Below are 14,060 nucleotides of genomic sequence, written 5' to 3' on the forward strand. Positions count from 1 at the left end.
AATGACTTTTTTGTCCGTAATTAAAAAATATAAAAAAAATATTTAAAAACCGATTTTATATAACCGTTTGAATTTATAATGTCTTCCGAATGTTAAAATTTTGTATGAAATTTATAATAATAATAATCAAAATATAATAATAATTAAAAAAGAATTAAAAACAATAAAAAAGAAATTGAAAAAAAAAACAAAAAAACAAAACACAAAAAATCAAATAGGGGTGGAATTGAAAAATAAAGTGGATACTTATAAAAAAAAAAAAAAAAAAAAAACCTTTTATTTTTTCCTTCGTTGTTGAACTCGATTTTTTCCTTCGTTGTTGAACTCGGGTGAACTCCTAAGTCTTAAACTGATGATGTATGATGTTACATGTCACATGTATGTATGCAGAGAGAGGTACTTCGTCAGGTATACAGATCCACTTACTAACTCAAACTCTCCGCTCCTCCATTTCAATAACAACAACATAACCGAATCTTTCTCTTCGCATCATTCCCCGATCAAAACCAACCAAATGAGCCCTAATTTTTCTTCTTCTTCTTCTTCTTCTTCTTCTTCTTCTTCACAAATGTAATTAATTTTCAGGTACTTGCTGTTTTTCTTCTAAACCTTCTATGTGTCGGTATCTTTTAGTTTCTTTTTTCTACCCCAGTAACATACTTTCTTTGTTCCTTCGATGTTTCTAGTTTGTTACTACGTCAAAGGTCGAACCTTTTTTAGTTTTATATGATTAGGGCTCAAATTTGGAATTGGTTCCTTTGTTGATTATTGATTGCGAAAGGCTAATTGTATTTATATGCGATTTTTTGACAGTTGTGAAGTCGATGCTGCTTGTGAAACAGAAAATTGTGACAGGGAGGGTTTGATTAATTGACTTTGTTGAATGTTATTTATATGGAAACCTTCAACACCTCAGAAACCCTAATCGAGGGTTTAGTGTCATCTAAACAAGATGGAAATGTGAATCTAGTGGAGGAAACGGCTAAATCGTTTGATATGGAGGAAGAGAAGTGTGATGAACCTGTGTCAACATCAGTTGCAGAAAATGGTAGCGGGGTTGATTTGAGTAGCCATGCAGATGTTCCTATGAAAGGTATTTCCCTTTTTGTGGAATTAACTGGCGATATTTCACCTCATTTGGAAGAACATCGATCATCAAAGAGAAATCAAGGTGAGGTTATTGCTGCTTACCAACAATGTGGGGTCAATGTGGGTGATTTAGTGTGGGCAATGATCAAGAAACAATCATGGTGGCCTGGAATTGTTTGTGAAGCTTCTAGTGTACAGATAAGGGAGAATGGACTTCTGATAAGATGTTTTGGTAATGGAAATTACATTTGGTGTCGACCTAATGAACTCAAGCCATTCATTGAGCACTTTCAAAGGTTTTCAAACCAAAGAAACTCCAAAAACTTCTTTGGTGCCATAGATAAGGCTTTAGCTGAGGTTGGTCAACGTGTAAAGACAGAGTTCACTTGTTCTTGTTTCTCTAATATGGTGATGAAAAGAAGGGGTAATGTTGATGATCTTTCATTGACTCGATTTGAGCCTGTAAAGTTTCTTGAATATATAGAAGATCTTTCAAGAAATGTTTCTATGCCTAATAAGATTGATTTTTCCATCAATATGAATTTCTTGTCTGCTTTTAATCATTCATTAGGGCATTGCCAAATCCCAATTCATCAACTTAAGCCTTCTTGGAGTCCATCAAAAATAAAAACTGAGGACGAAAATGGATTTTTAATAATGGAAGATGATACGGAGGGTAGTGGTGGAAAATCTGAAAAAGGATATGAAACAAGAGAAAGAAGGAAGAGTAGGTTTTTGTCATATCCGGGAGAACAAAGAAAGGAAGAATTGAAGGATGATGATAATGGAGGAATGAAATTGAATAAAACTAATGAAATGCCATCGAAGAAGAAGCCAAGAAAGAAGTATACCAAAAAGCTTGTCATGAAGGAAGATCCATTACCAGTAAATATATGTTCATCTGATGTTCTCTCTGAGCTTCAATCTGCAGCTCAAAATTGTGGTTTTCCAAGTGAAAGTGACAAATTTGATTCTGTTAAACGTTTTGTAGCTGGATTTAGGAAATGGGTATTCAGTGATTCCACAAATGGAATCACCACCGGAATAAAAACTCCGGAATCAGAGAAACCCAAGAAAGTGAGAAAGAAGAAGAAGAAATCCAGTTCACTGATTCTAGATTTCCAGAATGCTAATCCTGTTCTTGTACCTCAATCAATGGCAAATCAAGGAGCTCAAAATAATACCATCTATAATTTTAAAGATCCACAAATGACCAAACCACCCCTTCGTAAACTCTTACCCAAAAGGAGTTTGAACAATATGGACAACAATACCCCTATCCAAGCCTGGAATAGTAATCCCACTCCCTTGCCCAATGTGAACGGACACATGAACATGAACATGAACATGCAAATGAATCCATATGTGTTTCCTTCAATGGAAGGATCAAACCAAGCCATGTATGGATTTGGGTCAACCCAACCATGGTTAATAAACCATGGTCAACCACAGGTGAGTATGGTTAACCATGAGCCAAAAAAGAGAGGGCGAAAGAGGAAACATGTGGAGTTTCAAGCGAATGATGGTTTGATTGTGACACCAGATCTGACCAAAAATGGTGGTGTGAAGAAAAAGGGTAAAAGAGGAAAGAAAAAAGAAGAAACTGGAGTCCCATGTATAGATTTAAGTTACAACAAAGTGAATCAAGAAAACACACAAGTCACAGGTACTGCTTTCCTCTTAAAATTTTCATCAAACTACCCTTTACCCTCCACCCAAGTTTTAAATTTGGTATTTTCTAAATACGGGGAATTAAACGAATCCGAAACGTTTATATCCACTGAAAATCTAAGTGGTCAAGTTGTGTTTTCTGATTCTTCTAGTGCTGGAGGGGCATTTTGGGGATTACAAAATGACCAACCTTTCGGACCTGCCCTTGTTAATTACAGGATTCAGCATCTCAATAACACCGAGTCTATCGAATTCAAGACTCCTATTAAAAGCCCTGTGTTACAAGGGGGGCAAGAAGGGAAATTTGATGCGCCAGGTGTCATTGGTCCGTACATGATCCCGGATTTAAACGGATATGCAAATGAAACTAAAACTAAAAAGATGGAAGAAATTCGGTTGCCTTTAATGGATTTAAGTTATGGGAATGAAGCTTCTTCGGGTACAGCTCTTTTGTTAAAATTCTCGCCACATCACCCGTTACCCTCTGAACAAGATTTGAATTTGGTGTTTTGTAACTACGGGTTGAATGGGTCTGAGACCCGGGTCATGGGTCAAGATTTGACGGGTCAAGTTGTGTTTGTGAACCCGTTGATTGTTGGAGAGGCAGTTCAAAAATTGGAAAAGGAAAGACCATTTGGGGAGTCCCTTGTAAGTTATAGGGTTCAGCATTTGTATAGTGTTAAACCCGCAATTCCTTTAGGGATTAAAAAACCTGTTCATGTTCAACAAGAGGGTGGCAATGGTAATAATGGTAATGATCTTGGGGTTATAAGAAAGAATCTTGAAATGATGAGGGTAATGTTGGAAAAAGCTGGAGATGGGTTGTCGCGTGAGATGAGAGGGAAACTTGAGAGTGAGATTAGAGGGTTGATGAATAAAATTAAAGTGAGTGGGATGGATGGGTGTTCTTCCTCTTCTCTATGATTGGTGGCTTTGAATTTCATTAGGGTTTTTAGAATGAATGCTCTCTTTGTAATTTAACCAATAACCTCCTTTTTATTTTGGATTGCATTGAGAGAGGATGATAGAGAGAGTGTTTTGAAGGATTATGTTTTGGATAGCCAAGTGGTTGGTTCATCATGAATTTATAAGACTCTTATTGGTTCTGAAAATGGTTTTTTATGGGATTCTTGTTTCTAGGAATTCTTGGTTTTGGAACTGAATATATATAAACATGACGAATCATATCTAAATAATTTTTTTTATATGATATAGAAGTGTTGAAGCACCTCTGGGTGGGTTGAACATCACGTAACAAAAGTTTAATTAATTATATTAATAAATTACCAAATAGTTCAAGAATACAAGTTCTCCAACCAACAATTAAAAAGATTACAAACATATGTAAAATACATGATATATTTTAGATCCGTTCGACTTTTCATATGATTGTATTTATTCAAATATATAGTACCCAAATTGTATAAAAACTTCTACTCTTTTATACAAGTTCCATTATTATAAAAACAAAAGTTTAAGATGGTATTAATTCAAATACTAGATAATTAAAAGTCAAAATCATTATTTGTTTCTCTCAAGCACTGAACTGATATTTACCATAATAATTACTTCATACATAAGTGCAAAAGTAAAACCAGTGTTAGAAAACATGAAAAGCCCTAACTGTGAACATGTGCAAAACATATGACCTCAAGAACAAATATTAGAAGAAATTAACCAAGAACTCAGGAAGTTTTACACATAACATGCTGCATAGTCCATAAATCCAGAAGATAAGAAAAGGGTAAAAGTTACAAATATTATTAAAGGACAAATCTTGTTCATGTAAATCCTACATCCAACTTTTTAACCAAAACCAAATCTAGCAAACAATCTTTTGATCAAAAGTACTTCACTCAAAAATCTTCCTACCATCAAGAAACCCTAAAGTAAAAGAAGCATATCACTCCATGACAGCAACACCCCCAACAGCTTTAATCTTCTCTATGATCTCATTCGCCTCTTCTTTAGTAACACCTTGTTTAATCACAACAGGAACTTTTTCAACCATATCTTTAGCTTCCTTCAATCCAAGACTTGTAAAAGCACGAACCTCTTTAATCACCTTAATTTTAGAAGCTGCATCAAATTTCTCCAACTTTATATCAAATGCTGTTTTCTCAACTTTCTCTTCAACCTTACCTGCCCCACCTCCTGCCCCACCTCGGGCACCCAAATCCACCCCTTCAACTGAAATCGACTGCATTTTGGGATGCCTTAGTCTCTCTCTAAGTGTAGGACCTATTTGCATACGCTCTTCAGGGGGTAGGGCTGCAATTTTTTCAGCAAGTTGGATGATTTTGTCAGAAGGTGGAGGTCTAGGGCCATATGGGTCATATGATGCGGGTAGTTTGTACCTTTTGGGTTTGGATTTAGGGTCTGCAGGGACAAAATCGGGTTGAAAAGAACGGATTTGTAAAGGCCCTATGGGGCGCATGCGAATTGACCTAAGAAGTGCTAAAGATTTCATGGTTTTGGTTGTTTTCAGTAGGAAAGAAGACTCATTGATATGACACTTGTTTGGACCTTCTTACACCTGGAAAAATAGGGGCAGGCTTCAGATACTATCAACATTTCAAGATAACTGGAAGTAATCATTGGTGAGATAATAAGTTCACAGTTTTGTGTAAAAGTTTAGAAATTCACGTAGTCCACACAACCATTCATTTAAACTGTTTTTTCCAGGTATATTTCTGGGTGTTCCATATTTAAAAAACTGAACAAAATCGATTTGGAAACAAACGAGGCATTATATCGAACACCTGGAATGCATATGAAATGGTGCCACAAAGCACAAAGAATCAGCTCCGTATTTCCAAATCCAAATTCGTAATTACATATTCATGGATACACACATACAAAGATAAAGATATCGAAAACCAGAAACTTGATAAGCAATCAAATTGACGCATCAACTAATACTAAAAGAGGGCGGAAAGCGAATGAGAGAAAAGGAAAAAAGAAGTGAAACAGTAACAAATGTAACCGGGGACTGAATCGTTTGACGAACCGTGATTAGAAGAACCGTGAGGCTGCAGAATCGAAGACAGTCCACCGATTTGAAGCTTGAAGGAATCGCCGCCTATGAAATAAAAATGAGCGATCAAACCTTCTTGGAAAAACAATGTATCTGGCTCTTAATTGAACTTTTGGCCCTTGTAGTTTTACTTGATGACACTTGAAGCCCTTCAAGTTTCAACGACGGATAAAATATCAATAATAATTGGCGAATGGGCTAGACCGCAAGGGTTGTGACTTGTGATGACAATTAATAATTTTATTATTGAGTAAGTTGGGCCATACATTTCAAAACCCAATACTATATTGTAGAGTGACTGGCCCATTGTTTATTAATGTTAATGTCATGAGTCATGACAATTAATAATTCGTAAGTTGCTTTTTTAAGTTATTTAATTTTATTTGTATTTAATAGAACACTAATTTTTATTGTGTTCGTATTACATTGTTAAAAAATTTAATTGAAAAATGTATTATATAAAACTTTATAGTGGACGCGATGTTAGCGCAAAATACAATTAAATAAATAAATTTTGTCATATGGAATATCATGTCGTCCACAAATTTACCCGGTTACCTCAATTATGGAATAAGAACCTAAAAAAAGTTTAGTAACATATTAAATACTAATAAAATTTAAATGACCTGAAGACAAAACGTTTATTATTGACTGTCATTTTTATGACATTATCTTTAGTATAATAAAATTTAGGTGTAAGTAATATATATATATATATATATATATATATATATATATATATATATATATATATATATATATATATATATATATATATATATATATATAGTTATGTTCAAATGAGAACATTTACTGATTTGAAAACAAATGAGAACAAATATTGACCACTAATTAATCCTTATTTATTGGGTATGTAAACGTCTCATACACTCTTTCTCTCTCTCACACACTCTATTACTCTCTCTCTCTCTCTCTCTCTCTCTCTCTCTCTCTCATCTTGAAGATACATCTGGACCACCATCAAGACCGTCCGTCGACCGCCAAAATTTTCATAACGATGCCGGAACCATGGTAACGACCCCGGAAGCATCGTAACATCTCCGAAACCACCAGACGACTGCCTTTTCATTATATCTGGATATGCTTGGTCGTCATCTCCCTCCGCTCCCATTGTCAAAAACCACCTCTTCCGCTTCTCCTCTTTCTGAATCGTCACCAGATCTCGTTTCACCGGCCACAAGATCGTGATTCCCGATTTCGTTTCACTGGTCACAAGATCTGACCGGATCTGAAGCAGAATGCTATCATATTTGTTTCCTGATCTGGTTTCAGCGACATCCCCACCTCCACCATCAAACTATAATCGTCGGTATCAGGTTTACATTTATTTTATTGAGATTTCCTTTATATTTTTCCCACTCCTCCTTACAAATATTTCTTCCAATCTACAATTTCAGTTACTTGTGAAGATAAGGAGCTTCAAGCCTACTGACAGAAGTAGTTTTAACTAAGCTTAATCTTGATAAGGATATGAAGTCGTTGCTTGATCGAAAAGAAAAAGGCTGTGTTGCTGATAAATCTAAAGGAAAGTTTACTGTTGATAATGTTGTTACAGGTGCATCTCTCCAAAAAATCGATCAGGTTATGTTTTCTTATTTATTAGCTTATGAAATTCCCCTTTTTGTTATGTTGTTTTGATATGAGAACCATTTTTGCGAGTTACTGTTATAAATTTTGCAAATTAATGAGTTTCTTGCTCTAGCTTTCTGGATTTTATGAACTTGCTTATGTTTTGCGGTTACTTGTTGAGTAGATTATTTTATGAACACCAAGTGTTCGATGAAATGCCTCAATGAAAAAACCTCCACAAATAAATCAAGAACAAGGTGGTGTATTTATTGTTGCAGTTTGTAGGTGCTTGTTGACTGTTTTTTTGCTGAAATAGCATCATTTTGATGTCTCTGTTTAATTTGCCTCTGTTTTTTTGATTGGCCTTTATTTCCCCAAACATATTCACAACTTGAATGTTTTGTTGTTAAGATTATAAACTGGATTTTATATTTTTGCATAGTTTCCCCAAACATATTTTGATATCTTTGTTTAATTTGCCTCTGTGTAGGACTCGGAAGAGGTGACTTAAAGAGCTTAATGGGTTAAGTTGGCAACTTAACCCTAATAAGTATGAAAGTGACATTTTATTTGAAAATCCTTAACTTTGAACCCTCATTAAGCCAAACATTAAGGCCCTTAGGTTAAATTGAATTTCACATCTCCATAGTCTGATAAGTAACCAACAATCATGTTAAAAGTGATAAACTTAAGGCTTAACCATTCATTCCTTAATAGAACACCAAAAATAATTTAGAAGATATTATGATCAATTTTCCCAAATCTGTCCTCCAACTTCTAAAATTCGTGCAAGTTAATACGAACATGTAAAAATCATGAGACTTAGTTTTCTGGAAATCTTAGTGTGTCTACTTTCTTCAAACTTTGAATTACATTTCGAAATTCCAAATCCTTGAGGGGTAAAATTGGCAATCTTCTCAGGCTGGTGCATGCTGTCACAGATTTCATGCACTGTCTTCAAAAAATCATAATAAATTCATCAGAACTCCAAATGCCAAAATTCCAAAGCCTATAGGTAGATATGGATGTACAGTTTCCAACATATAAAGGGACTGATGTAAGTCTTAGTAGATTGATACAGTTTATTCCAAGAGTGTCGAGTGGTCCAGAAAGTGACAGCTAAAAGTTACAAACTTGTAAATTTAATATAAAATAAGCCAAAAATCATTAGAATGAAATCTTCATATTTCTGAAAAGATAAAAGGGGGAACTTTACCAATATAATTTTATCAAAATTTAATAATGGGTTGAAAGGTAATAAAACATATCCCAAACAGAGGACTACAATCAAAGAGAAAATAAGGAAATATGTAAATAAGTTTGATAAGAGTAATACAACAAAGCACAAACTAAATAATGTTATAATTGTTGTGTAGGTTCTTGAAAAGGAAAGGATCTATCTTGCTCACGCTAGCTGATTTTCAACTTCAATGAGGTGAGTTACACTAAGTCTCCTATTACGTGTACATAATCACATATGATTTATGTGGCTAAGATTCATTTTCGCGTTCTCGATTCAATAATTGTTTTTTCCACTTTAATCATATGTGATTAAATACATTTAATCAGATGTGATTATATTTTTCTAATCACATATGATTTATTTGGAAAAAATGAATCCTGTCTATATAAATCATATATGATTGGATACATACAATCACATATGATTATATACACGATAACAAATATTGAACAAAGAACACATAAATAAAACTTTATCCAAATTAATCATATGTGATTAAATACATATAATCAAATGTGATTATATGAATCTAATCACATATGATTTATGTGGACACAATTCATTTTCGCTTTGTCGATTCAATAGTTGTTTTCATGTATTTTATCACATGTGATTATATGTATAATCATATGTGATTAAGTACATGAGCACAACTATTGAATCGAGAAGGAAAAAATGAATCTTGTCCAACTCAAATCATATGTGGTTATATACATATAATCACATGTGATTAAATACACAAAAGCAATTATTCATCAAAACCGCAAAAACAAATATTGTCTACATAATCATATCTGATTAAATACATATAATCACATGTAATTATATGTATCCAATCATATATGATTTATGTGGATACGATTCATTGTCACATTCTCGATTCAACAATTGTTCTTTGTCAACTTTAATCATATGTGATTAAATACATATAATCAAATATTTTCTACATAAATCATACCTGATTAAATACATATAATCACATGTGATTATATGTATCCAATCATATATGATTTATGTGGATACGATTCATTGTCACATTCTCGATTCAGTTATTGTTCTTTGTCAATTGTAATCATATGTGATTAAATACATATAATCACATGTAATTATATGTATCTAATCACATATGATTTATATGGACAAAAAATAATGATGCCATAAATCACATGTGACTAGATACATATAATCACATATGATTATATACACGAGAACAACTATTGAATCGAGAACACAAAGATAAATATTGTCCACAATTATCACATGTGATTATATGTATCTAATCACATGTGATTATATGTATCTAGTCACATGTGATTATATGTATCTAATCACATAGAATTTATGTGGAAAATATTCATTTTCGCGTTCTCGATTCATTTGTTGTTCTTGTGTATTTAATTACATGAGATTATATGTATCTAATTAGATATGATTTATATGGACAATATTCATTTTCACATTCTTGTTCAACATTTAGTCACATATGATTTCTGTACACAAGATTCATTTTCGCGTTTTTGATTAAATAGTTTTTCTTTTTCCACATTAATCATATGTGATTAATACATAAAATCACATATGATTAAATACATAAGAAAAAATATTGAATCATGAATATTATCAATATAAATCATATGCGATTTGATACATATAATCACATGTGATTAAGTACATGAATACAACTATTGAATTGAGAAAGAAATAATGAATCTTGTCCACATAAATCATATGTGATTAAATACATATAATCACATATGATTAAATATATTAGAACAATTATTGAATTGACGCAAGAATAAATATTTTCCATACGAATCATATGTGATTAAATAAATATAATCACATGTGATTAAATACACAAGAACAACTATTGAATCAACACGTGAAAACAAATATTGTCCATGTAAATCATATGTGATTAAATACATTTAATCACATATGATTTAATACACGATGCCAATTATTAAATCGAAAACACGAAAATAAATACGTCCCACGTAAATAATATTTTATTAAATACATATAATCACGTGTAATTATATGTATTTAATCACATATGATTACCCGGACAATATTCGTTTTTGCATTCTCGATTCACTAGTTTTTCATGTGTATTCAGTCACATGTGATTATATGTATTTAATAACATATAAATCATATATGATTCGATACATATAATCACATGTGACTCGATACATATAATCACATGTGATTATATACACGAGAAAAACTAATGAATCAAAAACACAATAACAAATCTTTGTAGGTGAGGGTGAGGCTGGTGGCAGCGGGTGGTGGCAGCGGGGTGGTGGTAGTGTGTGGTATTGGGTGGTGGTGGATGGGTGGGTGGTTGCAAGTGGTAGTGATAGTGATGGGTGGGTGGTGGGTAGGTGTGAGTGGTGGTGGCGGGCGGTGCTGGTTGGGTGGTGATGATGGTGGGTGGTGATGGTAGTGGCGGGTGGTGGTGGTGGTTGTGGTGGGTGGTGGTTGGTGGTGGGTAGTGATGGGTGGTGCTTGGTGGTGGGTAGTGATGGGCGGTGGTGGCGGGTGGTGGTTGGTGGTGGTGGTGGTGGGTGGGTGGTGGTTGTGGTGGGTGGGTGGTGGGTGGTGGCGGGTGGTGGTGGGTGGTGAGTAGTGATGGGTGGTGGGTAATGGTTGGTGGTGTTGGGTAGTTATGGGTGGTAGTGGCGGGTGGTGCTCATGGGTGGTAGGTAGTGGTTGTTGGTGGTGGTGGCGGACGGTGGTGATGGGTGGTGGAGGTGGGTGGTGGCGGCGGGTGGTGGTGGTTGGGTGGTGATGGTGGTGGGTGGTGGTCGTGGTGGCGGGTGGTGGTGGGTGGTGGGTAGTAATGGGTGGTGGGTGGTGGTTGGTGGTGGTGGTGGTGGTTAATGATGGGTGGTGGTGGTGGGTAGTGATGGGTGGTGATGGTGGGTTGTGGTGGCGGGTGGTGGTGATGGGTGGTGGTGGCAGGCAGTGGTAATGGGTGGTGGAGGTGGGTGGTGGTGGTGGTTGGGTGATGATGGTGGTGGGCGGTGATGGTGGAGGCGGGTGGTGGTTGGTGGTGGTGGTGGGTAGTGGTGGTGGTGGGTAGTGATGGGTGGTGGTGGTGGTTGGTGGTGGTGGTTAGTGATGGGTGGTGGTGGCGAGTGGTGGTGGTGAGTGGTGAGTGGTGTTAGTGAGTTTTTTAATTGTTTGTAACTATTTTTTGATTTACATGAATATTATTTTATTAATTTTAATTAAAAAAATTGTGTGGTCCAAATTTGTTCTCAAATGTTCTCGCGATAAGAAATGTTCTCGATTGAACGCTCCCATATATATATATATATATATATATATATATATATATATATATATATATATATATATATATATATATATATATATATATATATATATATATATAGAGTAAATTACACGAATGGTCCCTATGGTTTAGGGTAATTTGCGCGTTTGGTCCCTAACTTATTTTTTTAACTCGGAAGGTCCCTATTGTTTGTTTTTGTTACGCGCTTGGTCCCTGTTTTACCTAAAAATACTATTTTTCTCTTGATTTTTTTTAATTTAATTAAATAAACACACCCCCAACCCCAACCAATCACCTTACCTTACATACCCCACCATTTTTCTCTATTTAAATAATAGTCTTTTTAGGTAAGACATGGACCAAGCGTGTAACAAAAACAAACAGTAGGGACCAAGCGGGTAACAAAAACAAATAATAGGGACCTTCCGAGTTAAAAAAATAAGTTAGGGACCAAACGCGCAAATTACCCCAAACCATAGGGACATTCGTGTAATTTACTCATATATATATATATATATATATATATATATATATATATATATATATATATATATATATATATATATATATATATATGAGAACCACTGAAAATTAGGAACCATCTAAAAACTTTTTTCATTAAATATATTTTTATCAAAATATTAATTACTACATTACAAATAAGATGTAGTTTTAGATACGAGATCTGATATACATTTCACCATTCTCCAAAAACAAACATCTCACATTCTTTCCATCTACCACCAATTAACATCACCACCACTTCTTACCTTCAACGCCGCCACAAACCATAGTCGTCTCCTATTACCGTTGCTACCTTATGTTGCAAATGATATGATGTCTTTGAGGCATGTATAAGATCCAATATTTAAAGAAAATATGACTTTGTACATTCTAAAATGATGTACAAACACTAAATTACACGCTGGAAAAAAATCAAATAACTCCGACTTCATATGAGTGGGTTATGCATATTTTAAAAAGCGGGACAGATTCCAAAAAAATAAAATGCTGAAACAGAAAATCATAACATTGATATGCTGTCTTCCGGGGCGTATAGGTGATTCAATATCTCACAAAAATATGTATTTGTACAGTCTAAAATGAAGTACAAACACCATATTACATGCTAAAAAAATCAAGTAATTCTGAGTTCATATGAGTGAGTTATGCGTATTTTAAAAAGCGGGACAGATTAAAAAAAATGTTGAAACGGAAAAATCACGACATTGATATGTTGTCTTCTGAGGCCTATAGTTGATTCAATATCTAACCTGTAACACCCGATACTTTCAGGTAAATTCCTTCCTTAATTCTTCTAAGTTTTGATGTTGGGTGAGTCTCTACGCAGGGCGTAGCTAGCCATCTACGCGTTCCGTAGTGGGAATCTTGGAGTCGAGGTTTTAATGATCTACGTTGGGCGTAGAACTTAGTACGCAACACATACTTGGCCAGAGCCCAAACCCTAATTTTGGGGTTTTGAGCCCTATTTAAGGGCTCTAACTCTCATGAGACCCTTCCATTCACAACCTCCATTCCCCCAAACGTTCTTTTGAAACACTAATTCCATTTTTGGTGCATTGTGAGCTTAAAGAGTGATTTTGTGTGCTTTAGAAGAAGAAGAAGGTGGTGGAGTTGCTTAGAAGCTTGAATTAGCCTTAGATCTGGAAGTTCCTTTCCCTGATACATCTCCAGGATGTATAAAGTCTCCACCTTTATGATTTTTTATAATAAATCTAGTTTATGCTTGAGAATTTCCATGTTTTGTCCCCATAACTTTGGTTCTTATGGGTATAAGCTACCCTTGGCCATTAGGGTATCATTTCAAGTTGATTTTGTGTAACATCTGGATTCCCAGGTATCTTATTTTAAGTATTTTATATTGAATTTTAGAGAGGGACTCGGTGAGTAGGCGCCCAGACTCGCCGAGTGGGATCGCGCATGTTTTGGTCTGATTTAATGAAGGACTCGGCGAGTCCACGCTGTTTAATGAAACCCTAATTTCTCGGGTTTGGGACCTATTTAAGGACCCTTATAGCCACCATATGCGGCTACCAGACCCTTGAGAGAAACCCTTTTAGTGCTTGAGCGTTTGTGAGAGAGAAGAAGCCATTGTTTGACCT

General features: G+C 34.9%; 2 protein-coding genes across 3 annotated transcripts; one reads left to right on the plus strand and one right to left on the minus strand.

Moving 5' to 3' along the window:
* The first annotated feature begins 296 nt into the window (after positions 1-296).
* LOC145115057 (Serine/Threonine-kinase ATM) lies at positions 297-3,872 on the plus strand. 2 transcript variants are annotated; one of them, XM_079051214.1, is made up of 2 exons: positions 297-408; positions 814-3,872. In XM_079051214.1, exon 2 carries the CDS (start codon positions 895-897, stop codon positions 3,682-3,684), a length of 2,790 nt encoding a protein of 929 aa, XP_078907340.1. In that variant the 5' UTR covers positions 297-408; positions 814-894; the 3' UTR covers positions 3,685-3,872. The 2 variants fall into 2 exon arrangements, with proteins under 2 accessions (XP_078907340.1, XP_078907339.1); XM_079051213.1 differs by lacking the exon at positions 297-408 and adding an exon at positions 416-585.
* A 561-nt stretch (positions 3,873-4,433) lies between these two features.
* LOC145116749 (Ribosomal protein L12/ ATP-dependent Clp protease adaptor protein ClpS family protein) lies at positions 4,434-5,887 on the minus strand. Its single transcript, XM_079053079.1, has 2 exons — positions 5,771-5,887; positions 4,434-5,296 (listed from the first exon to the last, which is right to left on the minus strand). Exon 2 carries the CDS (start codon positions 5,228-5,230, stop codon positions 4,664-4,666), a length of 567 nt encoding a protein of 188 aa, XP_078909205.1. The 5' UTR covers positions 5,231-5,296; positions 5,771-5,887; the 3' UTR covers positions 4,434-4,663.
* Between the last annotated feature and the right edge of the window lie 8,173 nt (positions 5,888-14,060).

The sequence above is a fragment of the Lactuca virosa genome, chromosome 5, assembly GCF_052849685.1.
Source record: "Lactuca virosa cultivar CGN04683 chromosome 5, Lactuca_virosa_CGN04683_v6, whole genome shotgun sequence".
Classification (NCBI taxonomy): Eukaryota; Viridiplantae; Streptophyta; class Magnoliopsida; order Asterales; family Asteraceae; genus Lactuca; species Lactuca virosa.

Coding starts and splice junctions, on each gene's coding strand:
- LOC145116749 (XM_079053079.1), bottom strand. CDS start 5,230: ATGAAATCTTTAGCACTTCTTAGGTCAATTCGCATGCGCCCCATAGGG.
- LOC145115057 (XM_079051214.1), top strand. CDS start 895: ATGGAAACCTTCAACACCTCAGAAACCCTAATCGAGGGTTTAGTGTCA.